At 59.6% G+C, this 19,205-nt stretch overlaps 1 protein-coding gene across 6 annotated transcripts in view; it reads right to left on the reverse strand.

Annotated features, from left to right (window-relative positions):
- Positions 1-138: 138 nt before the first annotated feature.
- Positions 139-19,205, reverse strand: part of LARP1 (La ribonucleoprotein 1, translational regulator) — a 106,798-nt gene continuing 87,731 nt past the window's right edge. For all 6 annotated transcript variants that reach the window (XM_067566282.1, XM_067566281.1, XM_067566280.1 and 3 more), the window contains 13 exons: positions 18,656-18,818; positions 17,720-17,864; positions 17,291-17,465; positions 15,954-16,123; positions 14,984-15,331; positions 11,261-11,384; positions 10,764-10,969; positions 10,493-10,599; positions 9,752-9,903; positions 9,224-9,368; positions 8,685-8,794; positions 7,578-7,705; positions 139-6,040 (listed from right to left, as the gene is read on the reverse strand). In XM_067566282.1, the coding sequence (XP_067422383.1) occupies positions 5,819-6,040; positions 7,578-7,705; positions 8,685-8,794; positions 9,224-9,368; positions 9,752-9,903; positions 10,493-10,599; positions 10,764-10,969; positions 11,261-11,384; positions 14,984-15,331; positions 15,954-16,123; positions 17,291-17,465; positions 17,720-17,864; positions 18,656-18,818 (2,195 nt within the window). In that variant the 3' untranslated portion in view covers positions 139-5,818. The remainder of the gene's footprint in view (positions 6,041-7,577; positions 7,706-8,684; positions 8,795-9,223; positions 9,369-9,751; positions 9,904-10,492; positions 10,600-10,763; positions 10,970-11,260; positions 11,385-14,983; positions 15,332-15,953; positions 16,124-17,290; positions 17,466-17,719; positions 17,865-18,655; positions 18,819-19,205) is intronic.

Consider the following 19,205-nt stretch of genomic DNA (forward strand, 5'->3'; position numbering starts at 1 on the left):
GGCGCCATCAGCCTCTCACCGTCACGTGTATTAATTCCACAAGAAGCGTCTGATCTCCAGCTCGGACCCTAGAATCCCAGCGCCCGACGGAGACCAGCGTAAGGAAGGCTGCAGGGAGAGGAGAGCCCATACCACACGGTCTTTTGAAGTTTTTATTTTTATACATTTTTTTTTGTATTAAAAAGGAAAAAAGCATAATTACCACAAATTACAAAGGACTAAAGCATTGCTAGAATAATGAATCACATCAGCCTAGGAAGCAGATACTCTGAATAATATTAATGTTATAATACAAGCTCTCATTCAAGTATTTTACATTGTTTGTTGGTTTTCCTCTTTTCCTTTTACGTGGGATGGTGATGACTCTAGTACGCGAGTCGGGATTATGTACTATCAACAGAAGGTGGATCACATACCGTGGGTCGTGTTAACAAGATTTTCCTCCCCCGTGATGAGTGGTCTGAAACGTCGTTTTAAGATTTGTCCCTACAATAAACGCAGCTGAAGGTTGCAAACACTTTTCTCTTTTTGTTTTTGGGAGTAGAGGGATGAGGTTGGGAAAGATACAGAGCCTGGTGGGGAAGGGCAGTGAGATCAAACTAATACCCCCCCTTTGTTCTGGCTGAGTGATCGGGCATCTATACAGAAACACTGGGTCTTTACTGAAAGGCAGGTTCTTATCCACACAGCTTGGAGCAGCTCAGACCTTACACGAAAAACCCTCCCTGCTCCAACCACTTCCAGTTAAAGCTCAATGTCAGAGTGCCAGGGGCTGAGGTTCCAACCCCCAACGGTCGCACATTCCACAGGGACCAAGCATGGCTGGGGTTGGAAAGGGAGGACGCACGGCGCTGTGCCAGGAAGATGCCAATGGATGAAACAATGCCACACCCACCCTCTCCCAGGGACATCACCAGCACAGGCCCCATCCTCTGGAGGCACGGAGAAGCGAGAATGTACCACCGCAGAATAAAGGGGAAGGATTGTGGGGGTTAGCTGAAATACATCTGACTTTTGACATGAAAGTGTCTATAAAAACCAAACCAGACAGGTTTAAAGCCCATGCCCTTGCATGCTCTTCGAGAGCTTCCAACGATAGGGTATGCTTGTCACAGATACGTCGGTCCTATGTTCAAGTGTCTTCAGAAAGTGAAGATGTAAACTGCTCTTTGAAACGTTACCCCTAGAATTTAAAAACACAAACACAAACCACTCCATCCAATCCACATCACTGAGATGAAACTGTTTTCCAAAAAAACCCACTCTCCTCTATCATCATTACAAGAATTGGAAATTAAAAAAAAAAAAAAAAAAAAAAAAAAAAAAAAAGTCAGTGAGGCATTTCACATGAAGTGTAGCAACCCTCCCCTCATTAAGAGCCTAACATTGATTCAAAAGAAAGTGAGCTACTGACAAATCCGAAGTCTCGGAGAAGAGACACACACAGGATACAGAGCATCGCAAACCATTTGCTACATTTACAGATTTGTCTCTGTGTTTTTGCTGGATAAAACGAAAAACAGATCTCAGAAAGGCATTGACAGCTAAAAGGTTCCCCTTCGTATTGTACATGTACAGAAGTATGGCAGAGTATTGAGGTTAATATGTCGTCATTTTTTACAGTACAGTCAACCAATCAGAAGCAGAGTGAGTGAATACAGAACCTGGACAGAATCCAATGATTACAGATCGAGAACCCGCGGGAGGGGAACAAGCCACGAGGGCAGACAGAGCAGCAGCACCTAGACACGTTTTCCTTTTAAAAAAGCCTCATCTCTGTGCAAACCCTGAACCACAGTGTTTTGGACCCTGCCACAGCTACCTGTATATAAAACCAGGGCATCCAATGTGCAGGACCCAAGAGAGGAGATGCACATGATTTAACAGGCTTTTCTTCCACTTGGAATGGCAAGCCCAACTGCACCCCCCCCCCTTTTGGGGTTGTGGGGCAGACCAGGCTCTGCATTAACAACTGCCTCTCACCCACTCAGTCGGCACCAGCCTGAAGACCGGCCGTGGTTTCCTCCTCGCAAGGAGGGGCTCTGGGGCAGAGCTGGCCATCACAAGCTGCAGAACTGAGCAGCACATGGCAGAACCATTTATTTCTTTTTTTAAAAAAGGAGCTGGGCTGGTCCAGATGGAACACCCCTGCCTAGAAGGGAAGTCAAGTTCCTCCCGGGAAAGTGGGGGTGGGGGAAGGAAAACAGGCTAATGCAAATTTCAGACCATCTGCTCTCCTCTGGAAGGGAAATGTATTTCAACAGCCATCTCCTCTCCTCGGAGTTGTCAGGCCGCATGCAATCTTCTAGCTAGAGGATATTCTCTATAGCAGGGGTGGGTCTCACTTAACTGTAGGAAGGCGTGTCTGGAGACTCATCCCCCGTGTGCACCATGAGGCATGGCAGACCTCTCAGAGGTCAATCCCAGAGCATTCAGCCACGGTACCAGCAAAGCATGCCGTGGGGCCCTGCGCCTGCGAACACCTGCTCACCACCCTCTGGGGGCAGCCCTCACCTGAACGACGGTGCAGGAGACTTGTACAACCGGAGCCACCCAACGCTCCATCATGCTCCCTTCTGGAGCATTGTGAACATTGCTGGGGGCTGTGAACAACAGAGGTCTCCTCTCTCTGGAGCAGAGAGTACAACAGGACCTTGTTGCCTTGATTTATTTCAGTCTTCAGGGCAACACACAGGACACATCACTGCTGCCTCTCTTGGGTTCCTTTCCCTCCCCCCGGGGTCGGCCTGCATCACACAGCAACATGAAAACACAGCTCACACTTGGCCCTACCGTAATCAGTTACAATTCGACTGCATGGGAATCCTGGGCTGCGGCACCCTGGCTGGGGAATCTCTCCTCTGGCCAGGCTGCTGCAGACAGGACTTTCTATTCAGGCCCCATTCACATGGGCGGCAAGCACAAGCCGCTGACTAAATGAGGAAAAAATTGCTCTGGACTGAAATTTGAGGGGGTCTCAAACCAGCGAACAGACTGAGCAGCAAACAGTCCATCAGTTTGGATCTCTGGCATGCTTCTGGGCACTTCTGCCATCCAACGGCCCCTTTCCCCTGGCGGTTTCACAGGCCACCATTCCTCAGCGTGCGCCCACTTCTCCTCATTTCCAGTTCGAGCAAAGATGCAGGCAACTGGTTAAAACCAGACCGGGCACCAGTAAGAGGCAGCTGTGTCCCCCCAGTCAAGACTAATACCCTCCAGGCTCTACCAGACCACCCCCTGTGGAATCCCAGCACTTCCGCAACATTGAAGGCCTGGCTCCAGGGAAATTCAAAGCCGGGGCTGATGCCCAAGGGTGCCGCACTTACGCATTGTAGCACACACGGCCAACTACCGTGGGCACCAATCGGGGACCCGTGCTACCCCTCGTCTTTCAATCAGGCCCTTAAGCGGCACCCGTCAGCAGGTCGCTGCTTAATGGCGGAACGTACCAGGCTCTTGATTTAAAGGGAACAGCCACTCAACTCCCGTGGCCAGCTGCAGGGTCCCCCGAAGCTGCTGGGAAAAGACCCGCAATCTCAGCTCCGCCCCAACCAAGGCAGCGTGTTTTATGCACAGTCGCTTTCACTGGACAGGGCACGTTAGCAGCTCACGGCTCTCTGGCTACGCCCACACCCAACAGCGACCACCGCGCCCCTCCGCCTGACCTGCCCAACTCCCTGTGCTGAGCTTTGCTCCAGCCCCCGCGCTGCTGGGCCTCCTGTCTGTACAGTTCCCAGCTAGTAAGCAGCATGCAAGCCCTAGAGACATGTCCCCCCACCAAAAATGGTGCCCTGCAGTGACATGCCATTGCATTAAAAGGAATGAGCTGGGGGGAGTCCTACGCTGCCCCCACCGCAGCAGGCCAGGTAGCAGCATCTGCAGACATTTCTGTCATTGCATATTCCTCCAGCAAACTCTTCCCCCGCCCGCAAGGCCCGCACAGCCGGGAGGTTACAGCACAGCACCCGCAAAGCCCAGGCCCAAAGCACACGGAGGAAGTACCTTTTCCCCTCCTGGGGAATTCACATCCACCTTCAGGCCTGAATTCTGCATTCCCTCCTTGCCGGGACACAGGAGGAAAACCTTGCACGCTATGCCTTCCTTCCGCCACACCGCGCCATCTCAGCCGCATCTGCTCCCCACCCCCGCCAAACCACCCCAGGCTCGGCTGGTGTTCTGGAGAGTCCGAACGCACAAGCTGGGGGATGTCGCCCCCCTCGGAAGCGGAGTCTGATCAATGCGCTGCACCCGAACGGGGGAAGGAGGACGACTGACCGCACCAATCTAAGAGGAAAACCCGCCCACGTTTCTCAGACGGCCTCTCCCAACCCTCCCCGCCTGTGAGGCCACCTGCGGCTGTTTAAGGCGGCGTTCTCTGTATCCGCTTTCCTCAGCCGCTGTGCCGTAGCATTCCCCTTTCTCTCAGCTCCATGCCACCCCTTCCCCGTGAGAAGTCAGCCCGGCCAGCCACTGGCACGGCTCCTCTCCCTGCTAGCAGACCCCACACCGCGCTGCCCTGCTTGTTGGACCAGTGGAAGAGGAAAGACAATGACAGTGCACCTGTGAGTCTGAGTGAGGCAAGAGCAAACACACTTGCTGTAGCAGGAAGGACACTACAACAGTATATACATTACATCAGCGTCAACTACTTATGCTATTAAGTCTTAGATTAAACTGCGTCAGCACCGCTTCCTCTCCGGAGCAGGACCTACACCTCCGAGGGGCCAGGTCATCCGATGCGGTTCTCACAACGTCCCCCTCGGCTGCAGCCACGTCGTCGGCGTCAATGCAACCGGGTCGGGCGGCAGAGCGCCAGCCGTTTCCTGCAGGAGTCTCTTGGAGGGAGGCGGTGACGGAGGGGCTCCCGGCCGCTCAGCCGAGGGCCCTCGTCCCGCAGACGCCACGCCCAGAGGCCACGTGAGAGAGTCAGGCGGGTCACAAAACTCCCACTCCACAATAAGGCAACTTTTTTTTTTGTTTTTTGTTTTTAAACGATTATTTCCAAGGAAGAAAGCACAGGGAGAGCAGTCTGTGTCGAGGGGTTTTTTGTTGGTTTTTAAAGGGAGAGTGAAGAGGAAGCTCCTTCTTCTAGTGCAGTCAGTGTTCCTGGAGGAAGCAAGCGCGAGCCCACGGCTCCAGCCCATGCACAGAAGAGTCGAAGGAGCCCGTCGCAACGCCCGGTGAGAGGTCCTTTGGTTGACTTCCAATCGTCCGTGACGGAAGGGCAAGCCAGGCGGAGGGAAAGCCAGCCCCGGGAAACGGAGCTGGGGTGAATACAATCAAATCCTTCTGTATCGGTCGGGTTTCTTTTTTTTTTTAAAAAGCATCACTGTATCCGGAATGGGTGAAACGAGCCGGGTGCGGGCTGTCGGCGGTTCCCGCAGGGTGTCATCGGGCGCCAGGGAGCTGCCGGCCGACCCTCGGAGCAGCTTGATCCGACGGGGTGCGTGTCTGGGGGGGGCAGGGGCGGCGTAGCGCAGAGTGATTTTGGTAAATCCAGACAAAAACTATCAATAATTTAAAACTTGATATATATATAATAAAAAAAATATCTCCCCTTCCCAACCCACCCAAAAAGAAGCTAAGACATGAAAGTGGGGGGGGGAGGGGGAGGGCTTGGTTCCAGTCAGACACGGACAGCAAGCAAAGGATGCTTTCAGCTGGGATTGTCTTGTTTTCCAGCCACAAGAGAGATCCTGTGCGTTGACGTTTCCCCCAGCAGCCTATTCTTCTCAGACACCCACATTTCAACCCCCGTTTTGTCCCTCCCCACCGCACTTCTCCCCTCCCCCAGTCAAATTCCCCACCATCCATCCCTCTACTTCCCCAGTGTTTGAGATTCCACAGCCGCCGTGGCAGGGGCTGGCTGGCTCAGGGTTTTGACATCCTCTCTGGCAGGTGGGCTGGCCGAGGCCTGGGCTTGGCTGGATGGGGACTGGCTGACCGGTTTGCTGGAAGACTGGGATGGGTAGCGCTTCCTTCCATCTCCTCCCAATGCTGCCGGGAATCTCTTGTGACCGCCTTCCTCTCCCATGGGGGGCTGAAAAAGAAACGGCCCCGGCGTCAGAGCAGCCATTGCAAAGCGAGTCAGCCCCCGTGCACGGGGCCACTGCAGCCACGACCGCGGCCCCACCTCCGGCCCTTTCCCGTGTCGGCGATCAGCACCCGTCGCTGGGGAAGCCCCGTAGACAGGTGCAAAGGGCCCTCCCTGGTGCCCAGGGAACCTCAGCGCCGCCTCCCCCATCCACTCACGCAGGTGCTCGGGGAGAGCTGCACGAGGAAGGCACACGAGCTCCAGGCCCAGCATCCCAGGCTGATCCCCAGCCCGGCAGCAGTTTTCTGCCTCCCTTTCTTGTAATCCCGATTCCTCCCCCGCAGGAGGCGGCAGCTCAAGTTGCCTTTGCCTCCTGTCGAGTCACGACAGCGGCCAACTCCCGACGCGAAGTCCCCCTGGGGTGCGGCCTGCCCTAAACACAGGGACGGGCTGCACCCATGCAGAGGGAAGGCACACGGGCTTCCCAACGAAGATGCAGCAGTGCCAGCCCGGCGGGTTCCCCCTCTCTGCCCAGCCTCTCTCCGCAGAGCAGCCCGGTCCAGCCGTCCGGAGCAGGATGGGGAGCCGCTCTACCAAACCTGGCCCCACCACGCAAACCTGCCAACTCAGTGCTTTGTTTTCCTCACCAACGCAACGGGGAGAAGAAATACTGACCTGCCTCCCGGGGGGCGGGGGGCTAAGGGGGGGTAAACGTTTGTACAGACAGGCCTAACCCTGCTCCCAATACGCAAACCCAGCAGCACCCGTTCGGGTGGGCGCGTACAGAGGGGCTGCTGTCCCCAGTCAAAAAACCAAATGCCTCCTCTCAGAGAGGCCAGCGATAATCCCTCCGAGCAGCGCATGTGCCGGCAGGGGCAGGGTGAGCTTTCCTGGCTCAGCCACACCAGGCAGCTTCCCTTCCGCCTAGCTTATCGAAGCTGGCAGTTCTCCTGTCCTGCCCCTGCCCCGCCTCCAACCCCCACACGCTATCTCCGCGCCAGCCTCCGGCCCAGCCCAACTTATTGCAAAGTTCATCCGAAACACGCTCCCCTATCTCCTGCCCGGGACGCTTCACACGGGGCTGCCGGCCCCCAGGCGCTAGGCAACCTCAGGCTGCGTCGCATCGCACTCAGGCTCAGCGGCTCCTGAAGTCCCTGACATCCTCCGAGGACTAAGGTGAAAACGAACCCGCGCCTTCACCAATTCACGGTCTGCTGGGGGAGAGTCTCCTGGCCTCGCCCACAGGAAGCCAGGCTACAGAAGAGCCCGTGGGACCAAAGAAAAGCCCCTGTGTTCTGGGGCCCTTCGACACACAAACCAAGGGGCGGGTCCTATTTCCCCACCCAGCTGCAATGAGCAGAACCCGACGCTGGGTGTCGCTGTGGATTGGTTTTGAGTCAGCAATTCTAAACCGGGCCCGATTCCGCCTGAGTTTGGGGAAGCGAGCAAGGATTGGGATGGGAGGCGGTGGCGGAGGGCCGGAGCGCAGAGATAATCCTCCTGCTGGGGGGAGGGCGTGACAGCAGCCGCGGTTCCTACTCACATCCACTCGGAAGTCCTCGAGGCGCCTGAACTTGCTGAGGTATTCTTGCAGCTTGCGGTCGATGTCCAGGTTTTTGGCTTTGGAATATTTTAAGAAGGCCCAAAACTTTTCCAGCCCGTAGAGCTGCCCTGTTAGGAGAAATAAAGCTACAGACATCAGAGCTGCCCCCTAGGAACCCCCCAAGAGCCTAACCAACCAGCCACTCATCTCTACCCGTCCCGGGACGGGAGAGGCAAGCGGAACACGGACACCCTGCAACAGGCTCCCCGAGGGTCAGCCGGGACTGCCTGGGGCACTGTGCCTGGCGGGGGCTGAGACTCCTCCCTGGACCCTTTGGCCTGGCACCGAGGGCACACAGGAGCGGCTGCCGGCTTTACTCGCACGGCGAGTCGTTCCCGAGGGGGCTGTGGGAGCAGCAGAGCCAGCATGGCTAAGCCGGGGGAGAGGAAAGGGCCCCCCCCCCCACGTTACTGGGTCACCCGCCCCGGGAGAGGCGGTGCGCAGGGTACGGGGCCGGGCGGCTCGCTCAGCGGGAGGGCTGGGTCACGGCAAGGTGGCAGAGAAAGCCCGGAGGGCCTGGTCCCACCAGGGCGATTCGGAAGAACATCAACGCCAGCCCGTTTCCAGCACCGCCCCTGGCGCCAGGCCCCAGCCAGCTCTGCGTCCCGAACAGCCAGACGCCCCGTTGGGGGCAGGGCACCTCCTGCCCACTCCATGCCAAGGACTTACTTCACAGGAACGGCCTTCTGCCAGAGACAACCGGAGCCACCCGGGCTGCTTTTGTGACACCGTATGGGCTTTTAGCCCCTGCCCTGCCCCGGCGCACACAACCCCAGCCAAGGGCTGGGCCGCTAACCCTCTCCATGCCATGTGCTTCGCCATCCTGCCCTGACTCCGAGGGGTGGAAACGCCCCCAGACTGCAGCCAGCCCAGCACCTCCGGCAAGGAGCAGCGGGGGGTTCCCACGTGCTCTATCCCACCAGCCCCGCTCACCCATCGCCATCGCCCCGGCCAACCCGGAGCAGCGCTGCACTTCCCGGAGGAAGCCAGTCACAGCGAGCCGGGCCGGGGCCGGAGATCCGAGGAGCGGCGGAAGGAACCACCTACCGGCCTCGTAATCCTTGATGGTTTCTTCTTGGAAATCCTTAAATATGTCCGGCCGGAATTTCTTCTCCAGCCCGTAGCTGTAGTATCTGAAAAGGCACTCCAGGCCGTACCTGCGAAGACACGGCCGCCGCCACCGGCGTGAGTGGCGCGTGCAGACAGCAGCTCGGGGCAGCCGCACAAGAAGCCTCGGGCAGAGCAGGGCTCCCGGCCCCCAGCCCCACGTCACCGGGGAACAACGCCCCCACGGAGGGAGTAACACGGGCACCTCACCTCTCAGGGCCAGCAATGCTCCTGAAGGGGACACCACAGCTAATTCCCTACGTCCGCGGCGGGGAAAGCATCAGCATCTCCCCCATTCCTTCTCCAGGATGCTCACAGCCCCGATGTCATCCCCGCTCGCTCTGCTCCAAGACCAGCCGGCATTTACCGCCCCAGCCCTCTGACGGGCCAGCCCCACTCACGCCCGCTCCCTCCCTAGGCTGGAAGCGGCCGCGCGGCTACAGCACAGGCGCCCGTCCCCACGTCGGCCGCTGCCCTACCTGTATCCCTCCTTCCCGTCCTCCAAAGCCAGCTGCTTGAACTCCTCGTACATCTTCTTGTTAAAGTGATCTCGGAGGAAGAACGACCAGAAGCGGAAGAGCGTGTTCATCTCCTGGGACTGACCGATGCCCAGGCGTTTCCGCTCTGTGCGGGGAGAAGGCAGGCAGTTACGCTGGGGAGAAGAGCCCTCCTTTGCAGAGCGTGCCCGGGGGCATGCGGAGGAGGTGGTAGGATGCCCTGGATAACCCAACAAGAGCGTCTGGGACGAAACAGAACCTCCCCCCCCACTGGCTGAAGGTTGGTGTAAGTTCCCCACACGCACTGAGGTGTCCCGTGGGCTCCATCTTTACTCTGCCACGCAGGAGGGTGACTTCTGGCTTGTCAACTCGCTCGCCCTGGCGTCTACGGCACCGGTGCCAAGAGCACAGCAGCAGGGGGAGGCGTTCACCCACGCAGCGAAGGCGCATCGTGTCCCCCCCCCCCTCGGCTGGCCAGAGCGAGATCTCCGGGGGCCTCTCCCAACCCACCGTTCAGGCAGCGCCGCCGGTACTTGTGATAGACGTGCTGCGTGAAGCCGTTCTCCTTGAGCAGCTCGTGGGAAGGATGCTGGAACTTGGGCAGCGACTGCGGGGTGCAGCCGTAGCTCCCGACGGCAGGGGTCCCTTCCGAGGGGCTGGAGCTGAGCACAAGACACTCCCGTCAAACCCCCTCTCCCTTTCCTTCCGGCACGGCCAGCACATCGCTCGCGGGACGAGGGGCTGCTGCTGAGCGGAAGCGGGAGCGCCCCAGGGCCAGGCAGACGGTCGGCAGAGTGAGCTGCGGCCCCTGCTGCCTGATCACATGCGGGACGGCACGGGGAGGGGCTGGGGCACAAACTTCTCAGCCCAGGGCCCTCACCCTCTTCAGACCACAGCCTCGGGCGCGCACAGAGCGCTGCAGAGATCAGACCCAGCTCCGAGCTGCGGGCCACGTGAACAGGTGCCCCAGGGCTAGCGCGGGCCCCTGCCACGAGCTCACACTGGTTTAGCTTCCCACACACTGTCTGCCGCCGGGACGGGTGCGTCACACGGACAGGGGACAACTCATTTCCAGGGAAGCGGCAGCCCTGGCCCCGTCACCACACCACCGGCAGAGGCAGCTCCGCCGGACGGGCACGTTCCGCAGGGAAGAACCCTCGAACCCAGCTGGCAGCCGTGACAGCCCCTTCCCACCACCCAGCGCCTTTGTTCTCGGCTCCAGTCGTCTCTCGCCGGCCGCCTCTGAAATACCTGATGGAGGCAGTGCGAGGCCTGTGCTCCCGGGAATCCATCACCCAGCCAACGTGGCATTCCAGGGGAGGGTTTGAACTGTGCCGCGTCTTCCTCTTCCGGGGAGTCTGCAAGAGACAGCCGCCTTAGTGTCTTTTCTCATGGGTTACCCTCCCCCCGCCCCTTTGCCCTACCCCCAGCTCCCGCGACCACCCCAGACAAGAAGCTGGAGTCGCAAACACCTCCCGGGGGGCTGAGAGCACACACAGCCCAGCCCTCTGGGACCCCTCACCTTGGCATCTATCGTCCTGCCCTCCTTCACCACGGGGTAAAACCGGGGCGTCTGCATCGGGTCTTTGAGCTGCGGCGTGCGCGGCGTCCGGGGGGTCCGGGCGTTGCGGTAGTTGGGCGACTCTGGCACAGTGGTTGGCAGCGACCGGGCGATGGTCGACGGCTCCGGGACGCCGAAGAGCTTATTGGCCAAAGCGTCGGTGGGAACTGCAGGGCGGAGGGGGTTGGGAACAACCCCCAGAAGCCAGGTCAGACCGAGCCCTGACTGGGGGGAAGGGGCCCCACTGGATGTACTTGGAAACGCGCAGCAGAGACCCTCCCCCCCAAATGCCTGCTCAGGAGATGGACCAGACGTGCTAGCTGCCCCCCCGCCCCCGCCCAGAGCTCCAGGGGAGCAGTCTGCAATCCAGACCCCGGGCCACGTGTGCCCAGAAAGACACGACGTCAAGGGCCAGTAGCAAAGTTCCACAAATGCGTCCTCTCTACCGCGCCTCTCACCTTGCTGGAACCTGGGGGGTCCAGGCGGGACTTCCTGGTTCGGATCCACGGGGGGCTCCGGGGTGAGAGTATCAAACTGCTCCCGGCTGATCATGTTCACCTTCTTGAAGTTCTCGACTTCTTGCTGCATTTCAAGATAGAGAAGCTGGAGGAGCTGGGCTGGAGTCACCGGAGACGGCACGTCCCTGCCTCCTCCAGGGCTCTGGGCTGGCCCTGAGCAGTCACCATCTCAACCCGAACTGAGCCGCCCCCTCCCTTGGCCAGCACAGCCGAGACGGGAGGTTCCCGCGCTCCTGCGGGTAACTCCTGGGAGAGTCCAGCGCTGCAGCGCCAGCCCGTTTAGACTGGGAGAGGGGATCGGACTGAACCCAGCTCCACCCACCCCTTCGTGCCAGTGGCAGCCAGCATGGTCTGCTTCCAGCACCGAAGGGCACAGCTCACCCCTCCACGCCACGGGAGGGACCTGGGGATCAGACGCGGAGCCCTTCCATTCTCTTCCTACTCCAGATGCCAATGTCCATGTGCCCCCCTCACCCTGCGCTAGTGCAGCTTCTGCTCCCCCCCACCTCGGCTTTCCTGGAGATGGGAAATGGAAACCCTTCCACAGCGAGGTCCTAGGGGATGGGGCCGTAACCCATTCTTGCGGCTCGCCGCCAGCCCCACTCGGATGCCAACCTGGAAGGTTTCTTCCCGAGCAGGGCTACGCTCATCGCTAGGAAGGCCGGCCCCGTGTCAGGGCACAAGCCGAGGGCACGGGAGACCCAGGCTCCGCCACGGATTTCCTGGGGACCTTGGGCAAGTCACTTAAGCCTCTCTGTGCTTCAGCACAATGGGGAGGAGAATGCTTCCCCGCCCTCTCGGGGATGATGCGAGGATAGATACATTCAAACTCTGCCGGGTACAGGCATTATTACCCCCTTCCCACCACTTCTGTTACCTCCAGAACTTCTGACAAGCTGCCTTGCATTCCAGGAGCACTCAGGGACAGTCTCCCCCTCCACCAGCGCCTCCTTCGCCCCCCAGCCCATCTCCTCTCTCGAGGTGCTTTCAGAGCATCCCACTGCCACAGCCCGAGAGCTCCCAGACCGGTACCCAGGTGCTACGCCGGGCTCCACTCACACCCACGTGCCATGTGCATCTGCCTACGGCCTCCAAAGAACACCTGCCTCATGCCCTCTCTCCTCGCCCCTGCCCACCTTCCCCCTCTGCCAGTATCCCAATTCCCAGCTTCAAGTTGTCCACCGCGGGGCAGCTGCATTCACTCCCCCACCCCTGCATGATGAACCATCGCTGACCGCCGGGGCGGGCACGCCAGGAGAGTTACTCAGTCAAACCATTCTTACACGGCACACGGCAGACTCCAGCTTTCCCGGAGGAGGTGGAGGTGGGGAGAAGCGGGTGTTCTTGCCCCAAGGCAGCGAGCGTAGGTTCGAACAGCAGTGAAGAGATGGTAACTTGGCTTTTAACTCAAACTGAAGCCCACAGGGGAGCCTGGGCTTGAACCTGAACTGCTACCTCGAGTTAAAAGCCAAGTTCCTGGGTCTTCTCTGCTATTTTCATCCCCGGTAGCTAACCGGAGTGAAGAACACCCCTTCTGCGTGCAGCCAAGAAACAGCCTCAGTGTAACAGCGACCCGCTGACGGCACGCGTTTGCAGCCCAACTAGTTTTTGCGCCCTGAATGGCTGGGCTGAAGAGAAAATCTTGGAATCGGCGGCCCAGAACACGGCCCTCCAGAGAGAAAAGAGACCACCTATGAAAAGCCTGAGTCACTGGAGAGCCAACAGGTCATTGTAGCAATGAAACAGAGTAAAGACAAAGCACCGGCTCCAGGGCAAAGTGTGCGTGTGGGAGGGATCATTGAAAAGAATCGGAACCAGTGTTGTGTTACCAGAGATGCAAGAGGATGCTGGAAATCAAGGCTACCACAACACACAGGCACAAGGGGCAGCTGTAAACTGGCCTCTCCCGGCTTCTGGACAGAGCAGCCTCCGCACCGGAATTTTTTCTGTCCGGAACGATCTATCCCTGCCTGCATGGAGGGACGAGCGCAACGGTCCTGCCCCCGCCCCTCTAGAGAGAGATCGCAGCTCCTCAGGCTTGAGAGAGAAATGGAAACAAGGGAGAGGCTAGCCGCTGTGAAGTCGACCTGAGGTCGCTGACTGCAGCTTGCAGCCGTTACGGCGTCGCAGCTTCCAATCTCGTTCCCACGGCCCGGGGAACGTCAGGCACCTAACCACATCTGTAGGGCAAGCTCCAGGAAGCGCCTTGTCCCCCGGCTGGGAGCAGCGGGGCAGGCAGCTCCCCATGGCCTGCGGCAGGAGGATGCACTGCCGGCCGGCTCAGGGAAGGGCTCTGCACAATGGCCAGATGGTTACGGCACGGACCTATGCCCCTCGAGACTCCAGCTGGGAAAACTCTCCGAGCTTCTGTCTCACTCACTGTCCTACCCCAGGGCCGGGGGAAAGGCCTGACTGCCAGATGCGCTGTTTAACGTGTGAAATCGGGCTGCAGTTCGTTACCATGCTGAGTGGAGCCCTAAAGCAGCTGAGGAAGAAGCATGTAACTGGGAAGCAGGCGCTCCTGCGTTCCAGTCCCGGTTCTGCCACCCACTCAGCCCGTGACTCGCTTTCCCCATCTGCCAGGTAGGGACTCCCCCCACCCTCCCGGGTCGCTGCTAGGACAGCGGCACAGCGACCAGGAGCTGCAGAGCACTGCTAAGGGCTTGTCCACAGGGGGCAGTTTCCCGGCCTCGCTCTACCAGCCTCACTGTCCTACTACAGTTAGACCCATGTGGACACGCCATTGCTAGACTCAAAGCGACTTCATTCCAACATAACCCCTCTGCTTCCAAAGCGGAGCGACTGTACCAGAAGGAGGTCACACACTGCAGAACAGCACGCCCGTACCGGGAGTGACGCCGGTCCCGCTACAGCGGAATCGCCATCCAGGTCTGGCTAAGCTGGGAAACGTCAAGCCCGAAAGGCCCGTTTACACACAATGCTCTACGAAACCTGACACATGCGCCAGGGTGCAGGCGACTGGCGCATGAGGAGGAGGACAGAACAAGGTATGGAAAGGAGCGAGTCGGGCAGACAAAGCCAAGGACTGTCTGGCATATGAGGCGGCACAAACAGACCCACAAGGAGACAGCGGGAGGAGAGGCCAGGACACAGCGAGAACAGAGATGAAGGCGGAGGAAATGAGGCCGAGTCTCGGGGGAGCCGGCCAGGAGCAAGGCAGGAAGAGGGAGATGTGGTCCAAGTGGCAGGAAGGGACCAGGAACGGGGTGTAGCTGGCTGGCTCCCGACCAGCTGCACCCATCACTTTATCTCACGCCATTTCTCCCTAAGGTGCCGTGCTACTACAGGATGAAAGAGTCCTGGCGCCCTCGGGGACGGCTCTCCAGAGCACGCGGGGGCTCTGACCCTGTTCGGCAGGCAGGAGTCCCGTCTCCAGCACTGTCAGCCAGGCACTTTTCACAAGAACCACGATGCCCTCCCCTGTGCAGAGCCGCACTGATTTTAAACCGGTGCAAGAGACAGCGGGGTCACACTTATTTCAGTGTGAACCAGCACACGCTGGTTAGGAAGAGGTTTCAGTAAAACTGAACAAGCCAGCGGCTCAAACCAAAAACGAGCGCGCGCCCACGTACGGTTCGCACGGGACTAAGCCAGGGGCTGCATCACCCAGACGCCCGCTGGGACACGGATTCTAGCTCTCACCTTGATCTGAGAGTATTCGGGCTCAAACTGCTCCGTCCACAGGTCCTGTTCGTAGTAATACAGCCCGTCATTGATGACCTTGGCTAGCTCAGAGCTCATTTTCGCCCGGGAGGTGTGGTTGCCCGTGCGATCCCCCCCGGGGTGCCGGCGCAGGTACGGGGGCGTCTGTGTCACAATCAGAATCTTGTTCACGTCCCGGTCATCGATCTCGTAGTCCGAATCCTCGTCCGACCAGTCGGTGAAGGTGTTCTTGCGGCCGTCTATCTGCTCCATCTCCTCATCAAAGAGGAAGTCCAACTCCTCAGGTTCGTCTTGGTCCTTCTGGGGCGTCTTCGACTCCTCCGCTTTCTAAAGGCAAAAAACAGACACGAGGATGAGCCGGGTGCAGCCCGGGGGGTGCGGTTCGGGCTCTGGCAGAACAGCCACGGCGGGTTAGAAAGCAAGACGCACCAGGTTTTCAGATCGGGCCAGGGAGAGGATTCCCCCCACGCCCTCCTTGGGAGTTGTACATTTCTGCCCTGGCTAGTTAAGACTGGTCCTATCAGGACCACGGTGCCGACCCAGCACAAGACACATCCTAAAGGCAGCAGCTCTGTGCCGCTGAACGGGCAGGCCCAACGTCCGCTCACAGCTTCTCTCAGCCCCGGGAAGCACCGTGTTCCACCCCCAAGGGGGACGGAAAGTCTCCCGTTAGTCAGCGACCCCAGGCCCTCACGGCTGCACAAGCGTACGGCGACGGCTCCTGGCGGAACGGGGTGGGGGCGAGAGAGAACCGGGAAGTCACCCACGCGACTCACGTCTCTAGAAGCCAGTTCAGTGCTAACCCTGCTCTTGACTCCTTGCTAAAGCTGGCCAGACAATTGCCAGCAAAACCCAGCCATTCCCCATGCCTTGGCCAGCTCAGTTCCCACCTGGTGGCGTTTGCAGTTCAGCCTGCAGACGGACGGACGGACGGACGGACAATAGCTACCTTAGGTCTGGCTGGGGAAGGCCTGGGCCTCTTCTTCACTTCAATCCACGTCTCTGAATCCAAGTCTGGTAAACTGGCAGACAGGCCCTTGGGCATCGTTTTCAGGTTACTGATCTCCTCGGTCTTGGTTGGCACAGGGCTGGCGGAGCGGGGAGAGCCGGGGGCAGATTCTAGAGGTTCAGGGACAGACGTGCCTCTTACACACGGCACGTAAGTGTGCGCGCAGCCACTCACCCACCCCCTCCAGGAGGAAATGACCCCAGGGCAAGTGCCACGAGTTTGGGCCCACTATTCAAGGAGGCTGGTCCTAGAGAAAGCTGCCGCAGCAGCAAAGCATGAGTCCAGAGAAGGGAAAGGCCCCGTAGCCAGGAGTGGGGCTGCTAAGGGGAACCCTCTTGCCAATGCAGGATCGCTCCTTATGTTGCATGCCCCATATTTTGCCCTGTCTAGATTGCAAGGCTGAGATCTGCAGAGACACCCAGGGGATCCAGACATTCGCTTTCCATTGCTTTTGGCAGCTCGGAGAAACCTCAGCCCAAGGGGTCTCGGGTGCTTGTGCCCCCCCTCCGTTCTCAGTAGGATCTTCCCAGGACAGTCAGGGTCTTCACTGGACAGATTGCCAGGAATGCCGTAAGCTGGTAAACTCGTGCTGGTGTCGGTCCGCTTCCCTTCCCCGCACCTCCCATTGGGCAGGACTAGATTAGCGGAGGAGAGCCAGGAAGGGCCAGCAGCCGAGAAAGCAGCAAAGCCTTTCTGGACACCTGGCTAAAGACTTCAGACCGCGGATCGCCCGCTCCCAGGTGCCCCCCGCTCTGCCCGAAGGCGGGTTCCCAACGACTCACTGACTTCCAATGGGACCCAACACTCCTGCATCTTAGGCTGGGGTTTCCCAAAGCACCTGCCAGTCGCATGCCCAGGGACCCACCAGGGCAGAGCCACTCAGGGTGCTCTGCCAACCGTCAGGGAGAAGCCTGGAGAGATTCTCACCCCGTCCGCTGCTCTGAGAGCCCAGGGCCCGGTTTCAGAGTACCTGGGGGACGTGCTGGACCGAGCAGGGACCTGGGGGACGTGCTGCGCCGGCGTCACCACCAACCACGGATCAAGTGGCAAACGCTTGCCCCGGGGCACGCCTCTCTCCAAGTCCCACCCAATCCCTGCCCTGCCCGAGGAGCAGCGCCCCAACCCCATGCAGTTACCAAACCCACTGACTCCGGGGCGACTTGCTGTTCCCAGCAGGTCTCTTTCTGTCGCTGAAATGGACACAGCCCTGGCCAGTCACTCTAGGCGCCACCCTGCCCTTCCCCGGCTACTCACGCGCCGCCCTCTGCTGCACTCACCTGTCTCCTTTTGGAAGCTCTGCCGGGGGACGAACTCGGGGCAGTTGATGAGCTGCGAGAAGTCAGTCTGCGTGTGGTCGGCCATGGAGGGGCCAGGTAAAGGCCATTTTTCTGGCTGCTCCTTTCTCCTGATCTTCTGGTCCACGATCTCCACCACTTTGCTGTCCTTCAAAGCCTGGGGAACAAGCCCCGCAGCGGGGTTAATGCAGGGACACCCCCGGAGGGGTGGCCGTGAATGAGCCGCAGCCAAGACACTCTCCCCAACCCAGCATGGAGGCTAGAGCTGTCTTTGCAGGGCGGTGGAGACAGAACCACACACAGAGGGGAAGAGGCCAGTGAGGTTTGGGGGGGGGGGGGGGGGGGGGGGGCGGGCACCTGAGCTGAGCTGTCCCTGGGAGTTGCGCGCACCAGCCCGGCGGCAGCCCTCACCTTAACGATGAGGCCGACGTCCGTGGTCAGGGCCTGCACCCGGTGGAAGCTGGCAATCAAGGTGATGGGCAGGAAGCCGTCCGTGTCCATCTTGCGCCGCAGGAAGAAGTCCCGCTCCAGGTTGTCCACGCTGAAGTAGTACTCTCTGCCCGGTGCAGCGAGGCAAGGAGAGAGGCAGCCCGTTACCACCTCGCCCCACGAGCCCCCCGCCCCAGGGAGTTCCCACCCTTCCTCACAGACTCTGAGGTCAGAAGGGACCGGTCTGACCATCTAGTCTGACCTCCTGTGAGGGCGAGGGGCAGAGGGAGCCCGGGGGACTCAGGCCAGGCCCCGGAAGCGCAGTGCGAAGCTGGAAGCCAGCCCTGCACGGCCACGTGCCGCACGAGGAGGCGCTCGCTACCAGCGCTGGGTGAAGCCGAGTTCGCAAGCGCTTGGCTTGTATCCCAGGAGCACCTGAAGGCCCCAGGAGAGCCCGAGGTCCCGTCAGACGAGGCTCTGTGTACACAGTCTCTGCCCCGCAGAGTTTACCATCTAAAACAGACCAAGGGCCCCAGTTTACAGGTGGGGAACTGAGGTGCAGAGAGTCGAGGGGCTTGTCCCAGGCAGAGTGGGGAACTCAGCCCAGGTCTGGAGTCAGCCCCATGCCCTAGCCACAAGCCCTTCCCTTCTGGGTTGGGTAACGCCACGGCAGACAGACGCCTCGAGCGCCAGGCTGTGGCAAGCACGTGGCCGCGTTCCCTCCCGGCACTGGGGCTGTGGGTAGCCCAAGTCAGACGGGCGCCGTAATCTGAGCGGATTTCACCCCCCCGGGCGGGCTGACAGCGCTTTGGTGCCCCACGTTACACTATAGTGCCACAGCGAGAGAGGTCAAATCCCCGGCCCCTGCTCCGCTGGCTAAAAACCCCCTCAGCCCCCGGGCGAAGGGGCAGCACTTACATCTGCCGCTTGATGTAGTCCTTGAGCAGCTCCTGATCCACGCTGTACAGCTCCGTGCTGCTGACGTTATCGAAGTAGTAGGTGATGTTACTGGCGTACTTCTGGCTGCGCGAGCCGTCCGAGCTGTCGAATTTCCGGTAGCCGTACTGGTAGTCGAAGTGCGCTGAGAGGAGGAAAGACGCAGACCTTTTAGAGGGGCACGTGGGGCACCTGCTGCCCCTGGGGCCTTCAGGGTCTCCCTGTGGGTGTCGCACCAACACACAACCCAGGCACGACCACCGTACAAACAAGAGCGCACCCCCACTTGGTGCTGACAACAACACAGCAGTGTGCTAGACCGTCACAAGGGGAGAGACAGGTCTTCGCTCCACCCTGTGTAGGAACGACAAAGCCGATATGGATTCCCAGCCTGGGGCAATTTCCTCTGCTCTGACTACAAATACCCTGGCCAACGGAGCTCGGTGTCCAGACGCTGCAGCAAGTCAAGTGGAGAAACCGCCAGCTCTCCAGAAACCCTGCTGCTGGCAGCCGCCTCCTTAAAGAGCCAGGA

This window comes from Emydura macquarii, unplaced genomic scaffold (genome assembly GCF_026122565.2).
Source record: "Emydura macquarii macquarii isolate MOO-44397 ecotype Brisbane River unplaced genomic scaffold, CSIRO-AGI_Emac_v2 contig_2768, whole genome shotgun sequence".
Lineage (NCBI taxonomy): Eukaryota > Metazoa > Chordata > Testudines > Chelidae > Emydura > Emydura macquarii.